The sequence below is a fragment of the Phragmites australis genome, chromosome 19, assembly GCF_958298935.1.
Source record: "Phragmites australis chromosome 19, lpPhrAust1.1, whole genome shotgun sequence".
Taxonomy (NCBI): Eukaryota; Viridiplantae; Streptophyta; class Magnoliopsida; order Poales; family Poaceae; genus Phragmites; species Phragmites australis.
The window spans coordinates 2,808,342-2,828,125 of record NC_084939.1 but is presented as its reverse complement, the minus strand read 5'-3'; the positions used below and the strand labels follow the sequence as shown (position 1 = coordinate 2,828,125).

The following is a 19,784-nucleotide window of genomic DNA, read 5'->3' as shown; positions in this document are numbered from 1 at the left end:
TCTTTTAAACGTTTGAAATGAACCGGGAAGTAAGTTTGGCTGTTCTTGCTACTGTTGGTACAGTGACCAATAATGGCGAATGCAGAGGAGCCAGATAGTGAAGCTCATTTCACCAATACCTTGGTTGGGAGCGATGTTCTACGTTTATTTTTCCAAAATTCTTTAAGAACCAGATCGAAACAACTTTGCCATCACCGTAGATCTCATCATGGCATAACTTTCAACTTCACAACAGTATAGTTGACTGTTGAATACTCTCCTCTTTGCGAAAAGACAGTGGAATAAGGCCGTTGCTATATATCAGGTGACTAGTTTTATTTTCAGTGATGGCTATGAGCTATTAGATGGTCATCTAAGGGCTTATAGCCTTTCTTCAACCTCTGGATCCCGTCCCGCTGCAGTCTTTCTTCAACCTCCCACCCTCACCCCATCTCACCGCACTCCTCCACTCCGCCCACCTCTAGCCATCTCCGACGGTGAGGATGCTGCCGAATCTACTCCCATAGTCCCCACCGTGCTAACCGGGCACGCCGAGATGCCCCGCCCCACTCTGGCCCACCGGCCATCCTTCGTTGTCCGCAGCTGTTGGTGCCCCCATCGCCTCAACCCCATGCCCACCTCTTCCGTTGGGCCAGCCTGCCTTCCCTGAAACTTCTTCTACATCCGAAATCCATAAATTCCTTCCAAACCCAGAAACTCATCTTCCCTAACTCGTCCCTTGAGCAACCATCATCGATTTCGTGTGACTGAAATTTAAGACGTGTGGTCGAATAATGTTACAATCATTTGACGGGATCAAGTTGATTTCAAGTAAATAACAGCGTAGTTGATCGGATTGTAATTGTATTATAATAAATTGAGTGTGGCCACTTGGGAAAAATAATACCAAGATACAAGGCAAGTTGCAGTGAGAAACAAAGCGTATGACGCTGCATCAGTCGGCCTGTAGGCGACAGGTTAAGAAGCTTGGGCAACACTGAAGGGGGTGACGAAATATTCGTGCTCCTAGAGGTTGTTTGGACGGGCGGTATATCACAAGATTTTCCACCCTTCAGTTTACTTTTGCTCGTGGGGTCGTGGGGTATATATCTACCTTTTATCTTAGAACTAGCCAGGTGTCTCCCACAATTGTACTTTCTAAAAAAATAACTAAGGGCGTGTTTCCAATTCTATTTTAAAATTGAATCTGAATATGAATCCAGATAATTTAGATTCCATTTTTCATGTTTGGAATGGAAGGTTTTCACTGAAAAATCAACATCTGAACAAGCAGGAGAGAGAGAGACCCAACTAGCAACCATGGCACCCTGCTTCGCGTCAACACCGCCGTCGAGGCTGATCTCGTGTCGCATTCATACGCCCAGGCAAGAGAATCAGGGTGGAAGCAATCGATAGATCCGCGGTAACATCAGCAAGGATCTCGAGAACCAAACGGGCTATTATGCGAGTAATCTTCTTACTTCTCTTATTGTAAGATTATCTCCAGCGGAAACTGAAAAACAGTCCATTTCTTTGTTCACACGCTTTTGCCGCTCGACGTTGCCGTAAAGCAGCTTCAGTGGGTGTGGTATCTTGTGATACAGTGATGTGGTCGCAGTTTTTTTTTTTTGGACGGAGGCAGTTTTTTTCCGGATACACGGGAGCTATCGTATCACTGTACCGTGAGTATGCGTGTGGATCTGAGAATAAGAGGTGAATATATATGTTAAAGGATACTATAATAATATTATAAAGAATAAATTTCTAAGTATTTGGTAAGCATATGAACAAACTTTACATCTTTTCTTTGGGGTTACTGGTGAAGGATTCACTTGAGCCGTCAAATAAGTGTTTTTTCCATCAAGAATAGTCATGTGCTGATGGCTACATACGGCTTATTGTCTAACATTTAACATCTATTCCCCAGTACATGAGAGAAGAAACCTAAGAGATGATCCATCTGACCAACAACCAAGATCTAATCGAGCTTTTCTTTTTATGGAAAAACTTCCTTTATCAGGAGGACTTTTACAGTACATCTAAATGAGTGCATGCCATCCATTTTCTTCATCCGGTGGTTTAGATTGGTCCAATGATACTATATCGCCCATCAGTATCATGTGTATCATTAAAGAGTATCATGGGTATCATAAGGGTAGGATTGGAAAAAAAATCATGATAAACTTGTAAATTATATGTTTAATTAGGGAATGTCAAAATATTAGTTTATTCTTCGCATAAGCTTTCACTTATTCTGTTCATTTCATTTATTAGGGTTTCCACCCTCCGTCGGTCGGTCGATGATGGGTAGCGAAGGTCCGAAGTCCGGTCAGTCAATGACGTATTTACCCCTAAGGGTATCAAGATAATTACAATAATACTTACTAAAATAGACGGTTAGATTACAACAATGATACTCTCTACTATCTAGTATCATGGTGTACTGTAAAGGATCTCTTATCCAGAGCAGCTACTGTTCTTTCAAGTTATGTTTCAGTTTCCTTCCGGTTCTCGGGGTCATAGATATGTTCAGGTTGGGCTCCAAATCGTACGAAGCTATCCTAGCTTTAGCTTGGTGAGAGAGGTTGGTTGATCTACCGATCTACGTCGTCTTCTTTCCAGGGTTTATGAATTCGTTCGGCTACCGAAATCCAGTGGCTGACGAATTCTCTGAAATTGGCGAATATCGGTACGAATTAAATAGAAACCATATGAATTTTGTCAAATTTTATATTTTTTTCTGAATTTTAAATTTGACTCGAACAAAAATATGATCACATTCTGAATACGGTGTGAACTGAATACATCAAAAACCACAAATTTTAAGTGATTTTCGACGAATCCTACTTCTTTCTGACCAGCCACCTTCCCAAGTAAACCCCTTTATTTCTTTGCCTCCGATGGCAGCTACCTTGTTCGTGTGTACTTTGTGTTTATGTTGCGTTGAAGATATATAGTGTTGTCATGTTCACAGTGGAGTTATGGGCCAATGGCGTATGGTTTGTGCAGGTTAAATATTGTAAGTATATATCTCTGCTATATAAAACACGAATTAGTTCTCACATCACATTTTCTACTCTTCTTTAATCTAATAAAAACATCTAAAATTTAAATAATTTATCCACCTAGTCTTTCAGTCTCCTCGTCTCGTTACCTGATACAGATATGAGACGTGTTTTACTAATAAAAATAAAAAAAATTAGAAGATAAATTAGCTGATAATGCTCTCTTTTTTAATCTCAATATAAAATTAAACTACGATATTGCTTCTAACGTATTTATTCGACAGTGCTCCCATGACACATCCACATCTCCAAATATTAATTTTATACTTAATATTACCACATCCAATATTTATATTTTCGTTACAACACACTTAATTACACTTAGCCAGTACATCCGGAGAAGCAGTTGGAACAAGTGTCCAGCGTGGCAAGCGTTTGTACGTACACGTGCACGATTAGAAGCGAGCAGAGTTGCAGCCTGCGTGCCCGGCAAATTAACGAAGATAAATGAGCATGGACTAGGCCTTTCGAAAAAAAAAAATACAAGCATGCATCAAAGGTCTAAAAAAAACGCATCAAGTCTTCCATGTCGGATTAATAAGGTTGGCTGTTCTTGCAACTTTTGGTACAATCACAAAGTTGGTTAGGAGACTAATAATTTTCTCCAAATATCTTCATTAATCCGACAGAAATAGCTGCCTGCATTTGATGTGGTCAGATTGATTTTGAGGAAACAACAGAGTAGTTGGGGATTAGATTGTACAATAAATTGAGCGCGACTACTTGGGAAAAATATCGAGATACCACATGGCAAGTTGCAGCGGGAACTCACGACCGCGTGACAGAGATTTCAGCCGGCGTGTTGGCAACAGTTTAAGAAGCTTGAGCAACAAACTGAGAGAGGGATATTTGTGTTTGGACGATATTACCTTGAAGGACATCACGTATCGGTTTTTGCTATGTTTCAAGCACTTCAAATTAGCAAAACTGACGTTCTAGAGTTTTTTTTTGTCTGAGAGGATAGTGTTTTTTTAACCGAAACTCTATAAGAGAAGGCTTGGATGACTAGTGAAGGCTGCTTATACCCATCAGACATCCGTCTCTCATTAAGACGGATTTTTTTTTCATGATAGGTGATGTATCCGTTAATAGTGAGATGTCTATAATAATTTCGTTAATTTTTAAATTTTATATCTTCAGTCTTTAATAAACGCTGTGTGAATATTCCCTGTAATAATATGAGTGTGTATGTATGTACCAGTTGTACTTGTGTTTATAGAAAAATCCGAAACTCCATTGAGCTGGGCTGGAAGCAAGTGGAGCCCGGAATTCCAAGCTTGGCCCGTACTCCGGGGCACCCTGCTGTGCTGCTGAGGTCTCTGGATGCAACTTGATCCCTGGGCCATGTAATGCCAGCTCAAATGGACCCAAGCTTTGTGCTGAAACTTTTCTTTTGGGAACTGGACCGGGCCGTGCGCCGACCGTGTCATGCTCCTAGCCTGCTAATCCGAGATTTTTTTATTTTTATATTTCGCAAATAAAAAAATTAAAAACTAGATGTCTGTTTGAAAAAATTATAAAAATAAGATATTGTCGCCCGTTGGAAGAGCGACACCTTTTAAAAACTAGGTATCGACATTCCAACGGGCAACACCTTTAAAAAAATAAAGATGTCGCATTTCCAAGGACAATAGGTTAAAAAAAAACACTACGTTCAATTACTCTCAAAATTCAAAACACTTTCAAAATAATTCTGAAAAACTATTAAAAAATATATGTTATAGGGGATATTACATTTAACGTTGCTGCTTCAAGTGACCGTGCGATTCCCGACTTTCCCCCTACTTTTGCAGGTGCCATTTGCGGTTGGATCGCTCCCACTTTTTAGAAAGTGTATTATAAGTTTTCTTTAGTTCTTCATAATTCTTCACGCCAATGGCGGGAGCAGTAGGAGCGTCAACCCCGAGTGCATATTTTCAAGGTCCAAACCGCCAAAAACAACAGTCACTTTAGCTTTATAAGTGAAAAAGTTGTTCACCGTAAGTTGATCTATACTATCAATTGTGGCGGCAACTGAGGAAATATTAAGAGTTGAGGAAAAGATTTAGTAAGATTAGAGAATTATCATGAAATAATACTAGTATGAAATGAACCCTACGTTGGTCTGATTAAAAAAATACAAAAACTCGATTCAATCCGTATAACCGTTGGGTAGAAAATGGAAAAGAGTTTAATAAATACATAAATGGCACATAATTATAATCAACGTTGGTCAGAAAGTAATTATGAACCTTTGTAATATTAATCGTAAATTTAGCACATGACCGTAAACAACGTTGGTCAGTACGACACCACGGCCAAAAATAACATCAAAATTTTCTAAATAAAATTTTCCGTTGGCTCCAATTTTGGTGCATAAAATGTCATTATTTGGGCAACATTAGTTCAAATAAACTAGTTTATAAAAGAAAACATTAATTCACTGAAAAAATTCAGTGCATTATTTATTTTGGGCCATCATAAATTTTGCACATTATAGATTATTTATTTGGGCTATAAACATTATTTGTGCATAAATTGAAAACATCATTAATCACTGGAAAACGTTAGAAATAAAGAAGCCCTAAAAAATGGCCTTCCGGCCCAAAACGTGCAACGACCCATGGCGTACCAGCGCTAGCCTCCGCATGCATAGCTCCAGCCCAGCATCATTCATGCACGCCAGCCCGAGGTGACGCTGAGGAGCGATCTCGCCCGCCCTGTCCAATCCAATGGCGCATCGCTCTTCTCGTCGGATCAACACTCATAGCCGATGACTTCAGCCCAAACCCTAGCTCATTTCACCTATCTCCCTCTGAAAACTTCGCGGCTGCAAGCGAGCGAGAGAAGAGCGGCAACCGCCTTAAGGGCTCTGGCAACGCAACATCGCCGGTGAAAAGGGAGCAACGGAGAGAGCAAGAGGAAGATGAAACCGGTGCCTCCATGGGTCGGCTCGCCGGCACACGCATGCGACTGCGATCGCGCATGGCACCGTCGAGCCGGTTTGTGGTGGTCTCGAGAAGGCGACATGCGCACACGGCGAAAGGTGACGTTCTTCGATGGATTGACGATGAATGCATGAAGACAGCGACCACACAAAGGATCTGCGCGCGCGATCGGGGAAGAGGAAAGGGGGTCTCGCCGGAGAAGAAGACCGTGAGACTCCAGCGAGCATGTCGACGACTAGAAGGGCAAAAAGCCGTAAGTCTCCCCTCCTCTTGCCTAATTTAGGGTTTTGGGAAATCCCCAAATGTGGGTTTTAGGGTTCGGAATTTAGGGCGAAAAGAGTTTCGGATTGGAGAATTGGGTACTTTCTTTAGGGTTTACGTTAGGGGTTCTCTAGTTTCCCCCAAATTCTCCTCCTTCTAAGTGCTTTCCCGAGCTCAGTACGCCCAAACCGATCCCAATTGGTCCACACAAAACACACATACATACATAAGTATCATCTAATCTGAGCCTAATTCTCATAAACATGTACATAAACACGAAATAAAAGCCTAATTCATGAATACATAAGCCTAAGAGCCACCTAATTGAATTGACCCGAGGTCAATTAGAGCTAAAACACATTAATCTAAAACTAATTCACCTTAATCTCATACCAACATTGCTAACTAATGTCTAAATAAGGCTCAAAACATCATAAATTGTCACCAATTGTTCTAACCCGAGCCGAATTGATCTAATCCATAAACATGTATACGTGAATTCATCCTAATTTCATTAATCCGAGCCATTATGCATGTGTGTCATTAAACATGAGCATTAAGCATATTCCGAAACAGAATTGGACTTAATTATGTCTAATCAACATTAATTCATACTAATTGGCTTCAATCGAGGGCAACATGGGCTCAATTGGATTCAACACTAGGACTATAGGCTCTGATGCCAAATATTAGATCTAAGAACTCATTTAATCGTTATAATTTTTAGCCCTAGATGTTGATCACCCAAAAGTGGAAGCGCGAAACATACCGGAGCCGGATGAAACCATTAAGTCTTGATGATAGCTCAGGGTAGATGGTGATGTAGCTGTACGTGTCGGTGTGAGGGATAGCTTGGAGAAGTCGATCCCGATGCAGCGACAACTTTCGCTCCACATAGCGCCGCCCGTGAGATCGATCTAGGGCTTAAGATGTTGGTGCGTCAGTTGGTCTCGCGATCTCAGTGATACTCGAGACCCTTGGCTTATTCCCTTATATGTAGCGCTGGTGGAACAGAACCGCAACCGAAATATTGATTGCGTCCCCAATCAGGGCGCGGGGTGGAGACGGACTCCTCTGGATTCTCGGTCACGTTAGTTAGGATACGTTAGTAAAGCAACCGAGATCAATTCCAACACAATTCAGCCATGGCTTGCGAGATTGCTCGATGCCAAGATGTTGCAGTGTGTTACTTTTGAAATTCCAGATGCCAATTTCTCTCAAGCTGTGCTTATGGCCACACATTTCTTCATCAAATCCATCAGTGACATAAGCACAGTCTGGGTTCAGCATTGGAAAATCCTTTGTTGGGAGGCACACCGCATAATTGAAACCGAGGAACAGAGCATGCTCTCCAATGCTCGTTACCTTGCCGAGACCCTGTCTGCCAGACTCAACCTTGTAGAGGAAAAATTCTTTCGAGCGAGATACCATGCGTGGGTCGTCAACCTCATGCTCAACTTCCACCGGAACTTCGACGGCAGTGGCGGACCGCTTTGCTTCCTTCAACCTCCACACTTGCAAGAGATCACCCCACGGCGTCAGCACGATATCTTTGATAGGATCATTCCAAGGTGAGCATGGAGCCGTCGAAGCTCAGCACATAAAAAAAAAATCCGTCCTTGATGTCGCGATAGCCGCTGATCCATTTGAGAGTTTCGACGGTGATCCGAGTCCACCGGTGGTCACCGAGGCGGGCGAAGGAGAGCTCGCCGTCCGGCGGGTGCAGAAGCAGGAAGATGCAGTCTCTCCCCTTGGAAGGACTGCAGGACATGACTACCTTGTAGTGGAGAAACAGGCGCAGTTTGTGCGCCGGGTACTGCACACTGCACAGGATCGTCCGGCTCGTCCGGGTCCTCGCTCTCCTGGACATTGTACATGAGGTTGCTGCCGTCGTCCAGGAAGCCCTCGACATGGTAGAGCGACGTGACGGGCGGGAGCGCGACCTGGGCGCCCGAGAGCGGGTTGACGAGGAGGAGGTTGGACGCCTCGTCGGCCGCGGCGAGCCAGCCGTGCGCGGAGCCGACCAGCGCGCGGCTGCGCAGCGGGGGGTCCGGCAGGCGGACGCGGAAGCACGCGCCGCTCGAGAGGCTGTACAGCGTGGCGGCGCGGCCCGAGTAAAGCAAACAGGGGGCCGTGTCCGTGATGGGGATGCGGACGCGGCAGACGGTGGAGTAGGCGGCGTACAGGAGGAGCAGACGGTGCCGGCGCGGAACAGATCCGGAATGTCCAGCGCCTGCATCACCGTGACCATCATCTCCTCGGGAAGACCGGACCAATCCGGGTATGCCGTTGCCATGGTGCCTGGGCCCGGCCGCGTCGCAGCCAGCGGCGTATTAGATTGTGTTTGCTGCGACTCTATCGCCGGCTCCCGCATCGACGCCCCGAGTGGAGCAAAATTCCTCCCTCCGCGCTTTCGGAGGCCGAGGACGGAGACGACTCGGACACCGTTTGAGGCCTCTTCTTGCCCGGAGCTGGAGGCCTGGTCTGATCCACGGGAGAAGAAGAAGAAGCATGCCGGCCTGGCATCAAGAAGAAGAAGCGTTTGGACGCGGCCTGCAGGCGAGAAAACCCAGTTGACGGACGACGACGCCCTCGTTGATCGCCCGCGCTCACGGCGCGCTGCGGCGAGTCTTCGATCTCGCGCGGCAGGCCTTTTCTCCTTCCTCAAAGTGGTCCAAGATTTTAATTTCGTTTTATAATTTTTTCATTCATCAGGGAAAGACTGAAATTTTACAAAATTTTATCAAAATTTTAGTCATTTCGTTCTCTGCTCTATAAATCCCACATATTAGTTAAAAAAATTCTAAAATTAGATATTTTGTTTCTCTCTGAAATTTTAAAATTCACAAAATTTCAACAAAATTTTAATCCTGAGTGGGCCTAGTTAAATAGCCGACGTGCCTAATTATCTTGCTTGTTAGTGAACCTGAGCAAATCCTGGGTGGGCTAAGCTTAGGCTGGGTCAATAAAACTTAAAATAAATAAATAAATAACTTTAGTCTTCCGGCCAGGCCCGAGCCTAGTTCGGACTTGGACCAGGCCTGATTTGCTCGGATCTTTTGGACTTGGACCAGGCCTGATTTTCTTCAAGCCCAAGTAGTAACATCCTTCATCTAAAAAAAAAGTAGAAGCATCCTTGCGATTAGAAAGACCAACGCTACTCAAATGTGCAGAAAATCAAAGATGCAATCGAGTGCTGTTCATGCCGGTGGATGTATTACCAATTGTGACCAGTCATTTGGCTACTTGGTAATAACGGATGGTTACATGCATCATGTGATGCATATGCTGGGATAATATTTATTCCTTTTCATCTAAAAAACCAATTGTTATAAGTGATTTGGCTGCATCTATGGTTTAATGGAAATACCCTTTAAAAAAAAAACTACCCAGAAACCATCTCACCAAAATCATGCACAACAAAAGTGGATACTTTAAGAGCCCTAAGCATCACTCTAAAGCTTATCAGTCCACTTCAAATCATTACACTTTCTGATGATGATCAACTTGATCAACATTCTGAATTATGCTTCTGCGCCACACAAAAAAAAAGATTCTAAATTATGCTTTATTCATTCAAATGGGTCGTTTCATTTTCACCCCTAGGCTGGACCCGGCAAATTCTGGCCGGTCGCCCTTTGAAGTCTTGTGTGGCGAGCTCATTCAATTTGCTTCGCACGCCAGCTAATCGAAACAGTAGCAGAAGGCATCACAACCACATCAGACTCTCAAGCCAGTTCAGCTACATGCAGGGACGGATTCAAGAGGGGGCTGGCCAGCCCCTACTACTTCACAGTCAGTAGAAACCCTCTAAGCCCTCTAAGTTTTTTTTTTGTCATGAATAAGGGAAACGAAGAAGAAAAGAGAGAGTAAGAAGGAGAGAAAGAGGAGGAGGAAAAGAGATGAATAAGTTCCTCTACCTGGCTTCCCAGCCAACCACGTCTAATGTCTTCTCCACTGGGCTGGCCGGGTGGCCCGGGTCAATGTTTGCAACTAGATATCCCTTGGAATTCCGAGGCATGTCTGACTCAGTCCACTAGCGAAAAAGCCAGTGACGCTAACAAATTCAGCTTCGAGGGTGCTGCATGTATATAGATTTGGCAAGGAATTTAACGAAATTTTGGCGCGATTTTCGGAAGCGAAGAGTCAATGCACTGCTCACCGCTCCTATATAATGGCCATATGGCTCGTAGTCCATTCGCAGCTAGCTAGTAACAAAAGCGCTTGCTTGATTACTTGCGATTTCATTCTCTGTGCTCCATCTGAGCTCACGTCGGCTGCCATGGCGAGGATGTCCGGCGAGAGGCTGGCACTGGCGGCGGTGCTTCTCTGCGCGGCGGCGGCCATGGCCGCGGCGCAGGAGGCGTCGGGCGTGCGCGCCACGTACAACTTCTACCGCCCGCAGCAGAACAACTGGGACCTGAACGCCGTCAGCGCCTACTGCGCCACCTGGGACGCCGGCAAGCCGCTGTCCTGGCGCAGCAAGTACGGCTGGACCGCCTTCTGCGGGCCCGTCGGCCCCACCGGCGAGGCCGCCTGCGGCAAGTGCCTCCTGGTAAGCTTCTAGCTAGGCTTGAGCCGATCGATCGTCGCTTCGAGCAAGAAGATGAACAGTAAGTGACCCCGGTAATCTATATGCCCAGGTGACGAACACGGCGACGGGCGCGGCGATCACGGTGAGGATCGTGGACCAGTGCAGCAACGGCGGGCTGGACCTGGACTACGACACGGCGTTCAGCAAGATCGACACCAACGGCCAGGGAGTACAGAACGGGCACCTCACCGTCAACTACCAGTTCGTCGATTGCGGCGACAACTGATAAATAATTGACTGGTGGTACGAATTATTGAGATAATCAAGTTATCTTGCTGAATATATCTCAAGTCATCACGTTGAATAGAATCAAGTGCTCGATGTCGTGCATCATACCATGTACCGTACTTAATTAAACCGGAATAAAGTGGAATAAATTGAATTGTATTTTTTTTGCGGGAAAATGAATTGAGTTATATGATAGCGTGTGTCAGGCCATATCAAGAAATGCAAACAGGCGAACTGAGCTGTTATGATTCTTGTGGTAGAACCTGCCCACCTAAGTTTGAATAAACTTAGACTCGGTCCAGGTGCTTGTATTTTCTTATTAAATTCTGAGAATAATAGTACATATATACATAGATACGTTTAATGATCAAAACGCGTATCTACGCTACGTGAGGTTATACCTCTAATTTTATTTAGACACATGCTAGAACGCATCTACGTGCGTTGTGATTAATAGGTGCAATACAAGTCCCGCATGTTAAGCGGTTCCATTGCGAATACGGTGATCGTATAACCTTTTGCTTCATTGAGTTCCTTTTAGGATGCCTTAGATTATCACATAAACCCTTCAAGAAAGAAGTATCTGTTAGCGTTGCTGTTAATCCTCCAATCACGAACGACAACAGAACTGAAGATCGAAGAAAAAGCTCGCAGGCCAGCCATCATATTGTTGTCTCTGTCTTCTTCGAATGTTGGTTGCCCTTTATGCACAATATCTTCAAGTTCACTGTGTCCAATCTAATGGGTATAGCTAACTTTGAAACTCCTATGAATCAAGTGTGCATGAATCTACTCTATATTTGAAAACTGCTTTTCATTTTTGCAGTCGACACATGAATAACATATATAGTGATCGACACACTTTCTTTTTGGCTTCTTGTACGCCGCAGCAGCCCTTAAAAAAAGCCTAAACGCTATTAAATAACTCTAGCCTTTGATCCTTATACATCAATAACCGATCCATCTACAAATCATTATAATTAAACTGAAACAAGTTATAATTATTGAACATTTCAAAATCTAGAATAAATTTATTGAATTACCTCGCATCTTAATTGGTTCCTATTTGAGGGACTATCTCCTTCCGGTACTTAGGCTGAGTCAGAGGACCCACCTTTCAAAGAATGCTGTGTCTGCTTGTGACCAATGGGTGGACGTGTCATCCCTACAATATAGTATTGTAGCAATCGTGTTAAATTCACTATGTTGATTAATGAATAGAGAAAATTTATTTGATTATTATTTAAATGTAAGACTTTAAAAATATACGCAATCCACATACTGAAAAATTATAGCTAGATTTTAGGGGCATTTGCAAATACCTCTATAATTTTTTATTTTTTGCAAGGATGCTACTCGAATGACAGTTCTAGTGGTATTTTTGTAATTTTTAGTGGCAAATTTGCAATAACGGTTCAAGTAGTGGTAAATTTGCAATTATCCATAGATTTTAATGTATACACTCACATCTATTTACTTGTAACTTTAATCTACTCTTAAATCATCTATAATGATAAAAATTACGATCTTTCTCTAAATTGTATCTCAATTGGAGCTCCTTCAAAATTCAACATTAAAGAATAACCACCTAAATTCAAACCTAGAGCAATTTAGCAATTAAATCCAACTAAGAATGAAATATAGACCATCTCTATACATCTAACAATGATAAAATTGCAAACTTCTCCTAATTAGATCTCAATTGAATCGTAAAATTCATCACCATAGAACAACCACTGACCATCAAATCTAGAGCAATCGACTAAGTAAATTAATCTAAAAATAAAACATAAATCATCTTACTAACCTTAGAGCGTCTTAACTCTTCCAAATTTTGAACGCTTCAACTGCAAGGACGACAAAAATCGGTCGACTCTGTTCTGGTCGAGCTGTGAAAGAAGGTGGGTTTTTATACTGTAGCAAACATCAGTGCCGATTTTTAGTGTCTCAATTATTGTTTTCGTGGGAGATTAAGAACCAGTACCGTGTCATGATTACTGTTCAACCCCATTCTGTAGTAGTACTTCTTCCTCCTCTCAACCTGATCTGTTCCTCTGTCTGAACTAGAACATCTGTGTGAACTATCAATCAAGCCACCGAATCATCCCTACCAATTACCCTCGCCCTGTTCCATGAGTCGATCCGTGCGCTAACAGTATCGTATCAAGTTAGCTGGGAATATGCAGCTATCAGCCCGCATCTATGATATATCTGATGAACCATAGTGGTTTGCTTTACATACATATCTTCGTTAGATATCTTTTTGCGTGTTCTTAGGGGAATACGCGCTACCAAAAATATCTGAGATTGTCAAGGACATATCTATGGGTGCCCTCGCTCTCACCTTACAACGATTATCTTTCCTGCACTGCACAAAAGCTAGGGCAGAATGAAAACGTCGCTCCTCATCATACAAGTGTACGTATTTTGGACCGTGCAAATGCATGCCAGCTACACAACTCTCAACTAACAGGGTGCTTGGAAAAAATATGTTTTGGAAAAAAAGATGTTTGTTTATCATAAGGTATAATGATTGAATCCCATATGTAGATACGATGCTTATTGAAATAAGAACCTTTTTACTGTCATTAGGAGGTACCAAGAAATATAAAATTTGGTACTTATGTACCAAATTTCGGTACCTCTAAAGATATAATTTGATGTGGTACCTCATGGTAGCTTCCAAGGACTGAAAAAACACTCTTGGAATAAATATATGGACTCTTAATGCTGATGAAAATTCACATTTCAGAAGTGGCCATTTGAGTCTACCTACGTACCCATGAAATTCTGTATCTTTTAATGTGTGTCACCAAAAACCCCAACTGAACAATTTTTTATTTGAACCATGCAACATATGTAACAAATCTCGCGTTACGAAATCACTAAGCTATACACTTACACGCTTATTTCCTGTTCTCTCATGTTTTTACTTTTCTAAAAGGAAAAAATCTCGCGAAACAGAGCTCCAGTTTTAGTCAAATTTCGACGGATATGTCAGGCAGTTCTAGTAAACTCTCAGTTAACCCAGCGCACGTGCTTGGTGCAACGGCCACCAGTTTTATCGTCTCCTCCGAATAGACGGCCAAGACGGGTCAAGATTTGCATGCTACGTCCGTCCCATCTCAGTGCAAGTCGCCGGCCGTCTTCTCCACGCCGCACGTCAGACGTCATCAGCCTGATCGCTATCACGGAGCGGCGGTGGAGAAGCGGCAAGGAATATGGCCGGCGTGCTGGCCTCCTCCTGTGCGAGTGGTGGGACCGGCGACGAGCTCCGTCTTGACCCTGCGACAACGAGCAGCAGAGATACATTTTTCCCCCTTTCCAAACCCTGGTTGCAAATCCGCAAAACTGGCTACACAAATCATGAACTGCACCAAATCGATCACACCACTGTCTTCTACACCTCCTAATGAATCCATTTTGGTGGTCGCCGGCGCTCCTCCGAACGAGCCTCACCGCCGGCGATCTCCTCCGAGTCGGTCGTGGTGACTACTGACTAGGCCGGGAGGAGCGAAAATGAATTAGCTTTTTCTGTATTCCTCTTGACAAAGTGTATTTCTAACTACACGTTTTCTTCGCAGGCATAAGTTTGCAACCAAACATCTCCTGCAGGCAAGCACGCCATGCCTTAGCAGACATTTTGTCCTCAGGCACGGTGCCGATGGCATCAACCAAACAAGCTCTCATTGCCGGCGGAATTTCTAAGGCGCAGCCGGCGACCGCGCGCCACTCACAGACAATCCCATACTGTCCTTGGAAGACAATCCCATACCGTCAGCGCGTGTGATCCCAGCCATGTCTAGCTGCGTGGACCGCAGTTCACCAAAAACAGACGCATCAACAAGACAAGTAGCGTGACGTCTTGTGTTCACGGGGAGGAAGAAACGGAAGGGAAAGATTAGGACGTTGGCCAGATTTATCATGTGCTTACCTGCTTGCCACTCGTGAGGTCCTAGTGTAGTCCAGTTGCTGGAGAGTGCAGTGAGTGGCACGCACGATTGATGTCACTAAGGTGCTCTGGTGCACTGGAGGTATATATGCATCTAACTGGAGGACCTTATATATATATATAATTATGAATTAACTTGGTTAATTGAGTTATGAAAATATTAGTTTTAAAAATGTTACGAAGCTAGAAAAATATGTGTGGAAGACATGTAAATAGTTAGCTCAAGATAAAAGTACAAAATATAGGACAATTTCTTTTGGCGGTCAATAATGATTAAAGAAGAAAAATTATCAGATTGATAGGATAAGTGTCATACTATTAAGAGAGTTTGTTGTGCGTTTATTTGACGCACCAAAGTGTCATTATTGTTCAAACTTGCATTTCATCTAAAGTGATAAATTTACTTTGAGGAGAACCAGAAAAATTACCTTTGAAAGTGTCCTGAGTAGCTGGCGGTCTAACCACTAGGTATGACCAGCCTGACCGTTGTATAAGTAAGGCAGAATTTTCCCGAGTTCTTGAGTCATGGTCTGACTGAGGAGTGTTCCGGTCTGACCGCCAAGGGAGCGGAGTGTTTGGATTCTCTGCTCCGGCTGGCGGTCTAACCGTCGGGCTTGCCGGTCTGACTGCCAGGGAACAAATAGTTTTGGGTCTCTGTTCCAGGCTCGCGGTCCGACCGTCAAGTCATTTATTCTTCAGTGTCAGAGTTATCATTACACTTTTGTAGCCTTTGGACCAGTAGCGGTCTAACCACCAATTGTACTGCGGTCTAACAGCCAGATGAGCAGAAAAGTCAGCTTTTAGGTAACGTCCACTTTTCTAGTTGTGGGCGAAAAATAGACCACTTGCTGGTTCAAGGGGAGAACAAGCACTTTATATCTAAACTCTTGAGCACTTGACATCCTCCTCTCCCTCTCTTGGTTTAGTAGTTGTATATTTGAGAGTGTGTGAGCATCTAGGGATGTCAATGGGGAAATTCCCCGCGAGGAAAGGGTAATCATCCCCGCCCCGATTGAGGGAAATTTTCCCCGTCCCTGTCCCCGTCCCCGCTCCTGGGGGAGAAAATTCTCCCATCCCCATCCCCGCGCGGGGAAATATACCCGACGGGTTCTCCGTCCCCGCTACGCTAGCACGGTGAAGGGCCTGCTAGCTGACGGGCTTTGATGGGTTGGGCTTTAGTTGGACCGTTTCTTGTATATATAGGCCATGTAGAGTTTAAGTATTTCGGGAAATTGGCCCCACGGGGAAACAGGGACGGGGGATAGGGAACCGTCCCCGCCCCCGCCATACCCGATGGGGAAGAATTTTCTCCCATTAAACCCCCCGCGGGGGAAAATTGGTCCCATCCCCATCCCCTAATAGGAGAATTCCCCGTCGGGGAACAGAGATCGGGGCCCCGTTGGCATCCCTATGAGCATCTAGTGCATTGTTTTGTAGCGTTTGATCTTTGTGACACTAGTGATCCTTCAAGCAAGTGTTATTGATTTGTTACTCTTGGAGGTGGTTGCATCGTTGAGCCGTTCAAAGGAGTTTGTGAAGGAGTCACGATGGTAATTGTGAGAGATTTTAAGCATGCCTCACTGGAGTGGTTAAGTGATACTCTAGTGAAATCGAGGTATTGAGTAGTTCATTGTTTTATTCTGGTTTAAGATCAAGTTGTTTGGTGTGAGCTTCTTCTCATGGTGAAAATTGCATACTTAATAGAGAAGCGGTTAGAAACTTGAACTCATTCAACGTGGATTAGGGGTGATTGACATAGCACCAATACCATGGGATAAAATTCGTGTGTTATCTCTTGTGCTATTTATATTCATACAATTTATCTTCTTAGAATATAAATTGTTGCATGTAACAATAGGACCTCAACATAGTTCTAGTTGCTTTATATTGCTCTAGTGATCTTTAGTTTAATTTTCGCAAAGTTTATTTGATCGCTTAGCAATTAGTTTTAAAACCGCCTATTCACCCCCTCTATTCAGTATCCTAGACCCTATAGTGTGTACACTCAACAATATCTCGGTCAAGTGTTTGAGCTCCAGCAGGCGGGGAAAGCTGAAGTTCAGTTGTGCAGACTGAGAGAGGAGGAGATGGCATGCGCTGTTGCCGACGAATTCGGTTCACGTTTGTGTAATCGTGTGAGTAGTGGACAAGCCAAAGTGCTCAATAAATAGAAAAAAACAAAAAAAGGGGATCAGTTTATGACCCCCCCCCCCTAGAAAAAACCCAGCACAAACTCTCTTTGAATATGTTTTCTCTGAACTTGTTGATTTCACTGTTCATTAGCTGAAACTCTGTTGATTTTTGTCAGGCTTTAGAAGAAACACGCGGCGTGAGCAGTTGATCTGCGTGGTGTAGCTCCAACAAGTGGCATCAAAGCCACCATAATGATTGACGATGTCCGACGATGGTTCCCTCTCTCTAAGCTCCCCTACTTCGACTCGGATTCGCACTGACAACGATGGTGAATCTGGCAGTAGCACGACAGGCGGCAACGATGGCTCGAGCGCACACGATGCTGATGAGAGCCAACAAGCGGTGGTCCAACAAGTGATGGGGCAATCAGACGGTGTTTTGTCGCTGCTCGTGTTGACGCGCACGAACTACGCAGACTAGGCTCTCCTTATTAGGGTTAATCAGCAAGCTCAAGGCACATGGGAAGCAATCGAACCCGGCACGGAGGAGTACCATGCAGATCGACTGACGTTGGCGGCGATCTTGCGTGCGATGCCATCAAAATGCTTCAAGCGCTGGCGACGAAGAATACGGCAAGAGAAGCATGGGAGGCAATCAAAGTGATACGCCAAGGGGTGAAACGGGTACATGAAGAAAATGCCCAGAAGCTCTGACTAGAATTTGAGTCAATTCAGTTCAAGGAAGGGGAGACAATCGACGATTTTTTGATGCGGATCTCTATGCTAGCAAATTGACTCCATGAGCTTGGAGATGAGTTGTTGAACGAGAAGATCGTTTGCAAGTTCCTACGTGTGGTGCCAGACAAGTTTGCGTAGATGGAGATCTCTATCGAGATGCTGCTTGATGTCTCGAAGTTGTTAGTTGAAGAGCTGACTGGGCACCTACGCATCGCCGAGGAGTGGTGCGTGCCAACCGAGGAGGAATGGATGGCACATGCGAAGAAGAAGGAACAAGGTGAAGGGTCACACGATGGTGATCGGAATAGCACCGGATGTGGCAACAGCAGGTCATGTGTCCTAGGGCACGGAGGTGGCGACGGGCATGATGGTCGGGATGATGGCGCACGTGGCAGCACACATGATAGATCCAAAGATAAGTGCTACAATTGCAACAAGGACGGGAACCATGCGAAGGAGTGCCGCGAGCCTCGTCAGGAGTGGCAAGAGAAGGTGAATATCACGAAGACCGAAGATGAGCAGCACACACTGCTCCTGGCTGGGCATGCTAACGAGCCAGTGTGCGCGCCTCCCTATCCTCAAGTGCTGATGAACGAAGTGGTGAACATCAGCAGTGATGCGCAAAGTGGTCTACAGTACTTGGACACTAGTGCCAGTAACTGTATGACCGGCGATCGCATCGCCTTCACGTCTCTAGACCAATCGTGAATGGCACCATGAGGATCGGCCATGATACATCGGTGAAGATCTGTGGCAAGGGCATTGTCACTCTCTAGTGCTAGAATGAGGATCACTGAGCACGGACAGAGGTGTATTACATACCTTGACTGCAGAACAATATCATTAGTGTGGGATAGTTAGAGGAGGAAGGCTTCAAGGTGGTGATTGAAGATGGGTTCTTGGAGATCTATGATCAAGAAAAGAGATTGCTAGCTCGAGTGGCTCAGTCCGGCAATATGATGTACAAAATGAACCTGAATCTGACAACACCGGTATGTCTGCTAACAAAAAGAGCTGATCAAGCTTGGACATGGCATGAGAGGCATGGACATCTGAACTTTTGTGTGCTTGAGAAGTTAGGGGAGCTTCAGATGGTTCAATGTATGCCTAAGATAAAGCATGCAGAGCAATTTTGCCAAAATTGTGTAATAGGCAAGCAGACTAGGACACCCTTTTCTCAAGCTTCTGCATATAGAGAAAAACAAGAGTTAGAGTTGGTGCATGGGGATCTTTGTGGTCCAATCACTCCTATTTATAACACCAAGTGGAAACAAATACTTTCTTTTGATAGTTGATGACTTCAGTAGGTTTATGTGGATTGAGGTGATGAGGTCAAAAGGTGAAGCTCTGAAATTATTCAAGAAAGTGAAAGCCTATGCAGAAAGGGTGTCAAATGTTAGGCTTAGGGCATTTTGCACAGATACAGGTGGTGAGTTTAACTCAATTGAGTTTAGTAGCTTCTGTGATGAGCAGGGAATCACTAGGTATACCACCGCTCCATATTCACCTTAATAAAATGGAGTTGTTGGGTGTAGGAGTCATACAATGGTTGAGATAGCCAGATGCATGCTCAAATGTAGAGGTGTGCCCAGGGAGTTTTGGGCTAAAGCTATAAAGACTGCTATGTATGTTCTCAATAGGGCGCCAACTTGATCACTTGAAGGCAAAAGCCCCTATGAGGCCCTACCGAGGAAGAAATCAAAGCTACACTATTTTAGAACATTAGGTTGCCTTGCACATATGAAGAAACTTGGGCCAGGACAGCCTAAATTTTCAGACAGGTCAATTATTGCTACCCGGGTATGAAGATGGATCAAAGGCTTACCGTGTGTTTGATCCAATTGCAAGATACATGTAATTCGGGATGTAGTATTTGAAGAAGAAAAGGGGTGGCAATGGGAAGCAGAA

The 19,784-nt window shown here is 44.2% G+C and overlaps 1 protein-coding gene and 1 pseudogene across 1 annotated transcript; one reads left to right on the top strand and one right to left on the bottom strand.

Moving 5' to 3' along the window:
• Positions 1 to 7,327: 7,327 nt before the first annotated feature.
• Positions 7,328 to 8,569, bottom strand: LOC133901035 (uncharacterized; annotated as a pseudogene).
• A 1,854-nt stretch (positions 8,570 to 10,423) lies between these two features.
• LOC133900967 (barwin-like) lies at positions 10,424 to 11,213 on the top strand. The gene is made up of 2 exons (XM_062342264.1): positions 10,424 to 10,787; positions 10,876 to 11,213. Exons 1-2 carry the CDS (start codon positions 10,515 to 10,517, stop codon positions 11,050 to 11,052), a joined length of 450 nt encoding a protein of 149 aa, XP_062198248.1. The 5' UTR covers positions 10,424 to 10,514; the 3' UTR covers positions 11,053 to 11,213.
• Positions 11,214 to 19,784: the final 8,571 nt, after the last annotated feature.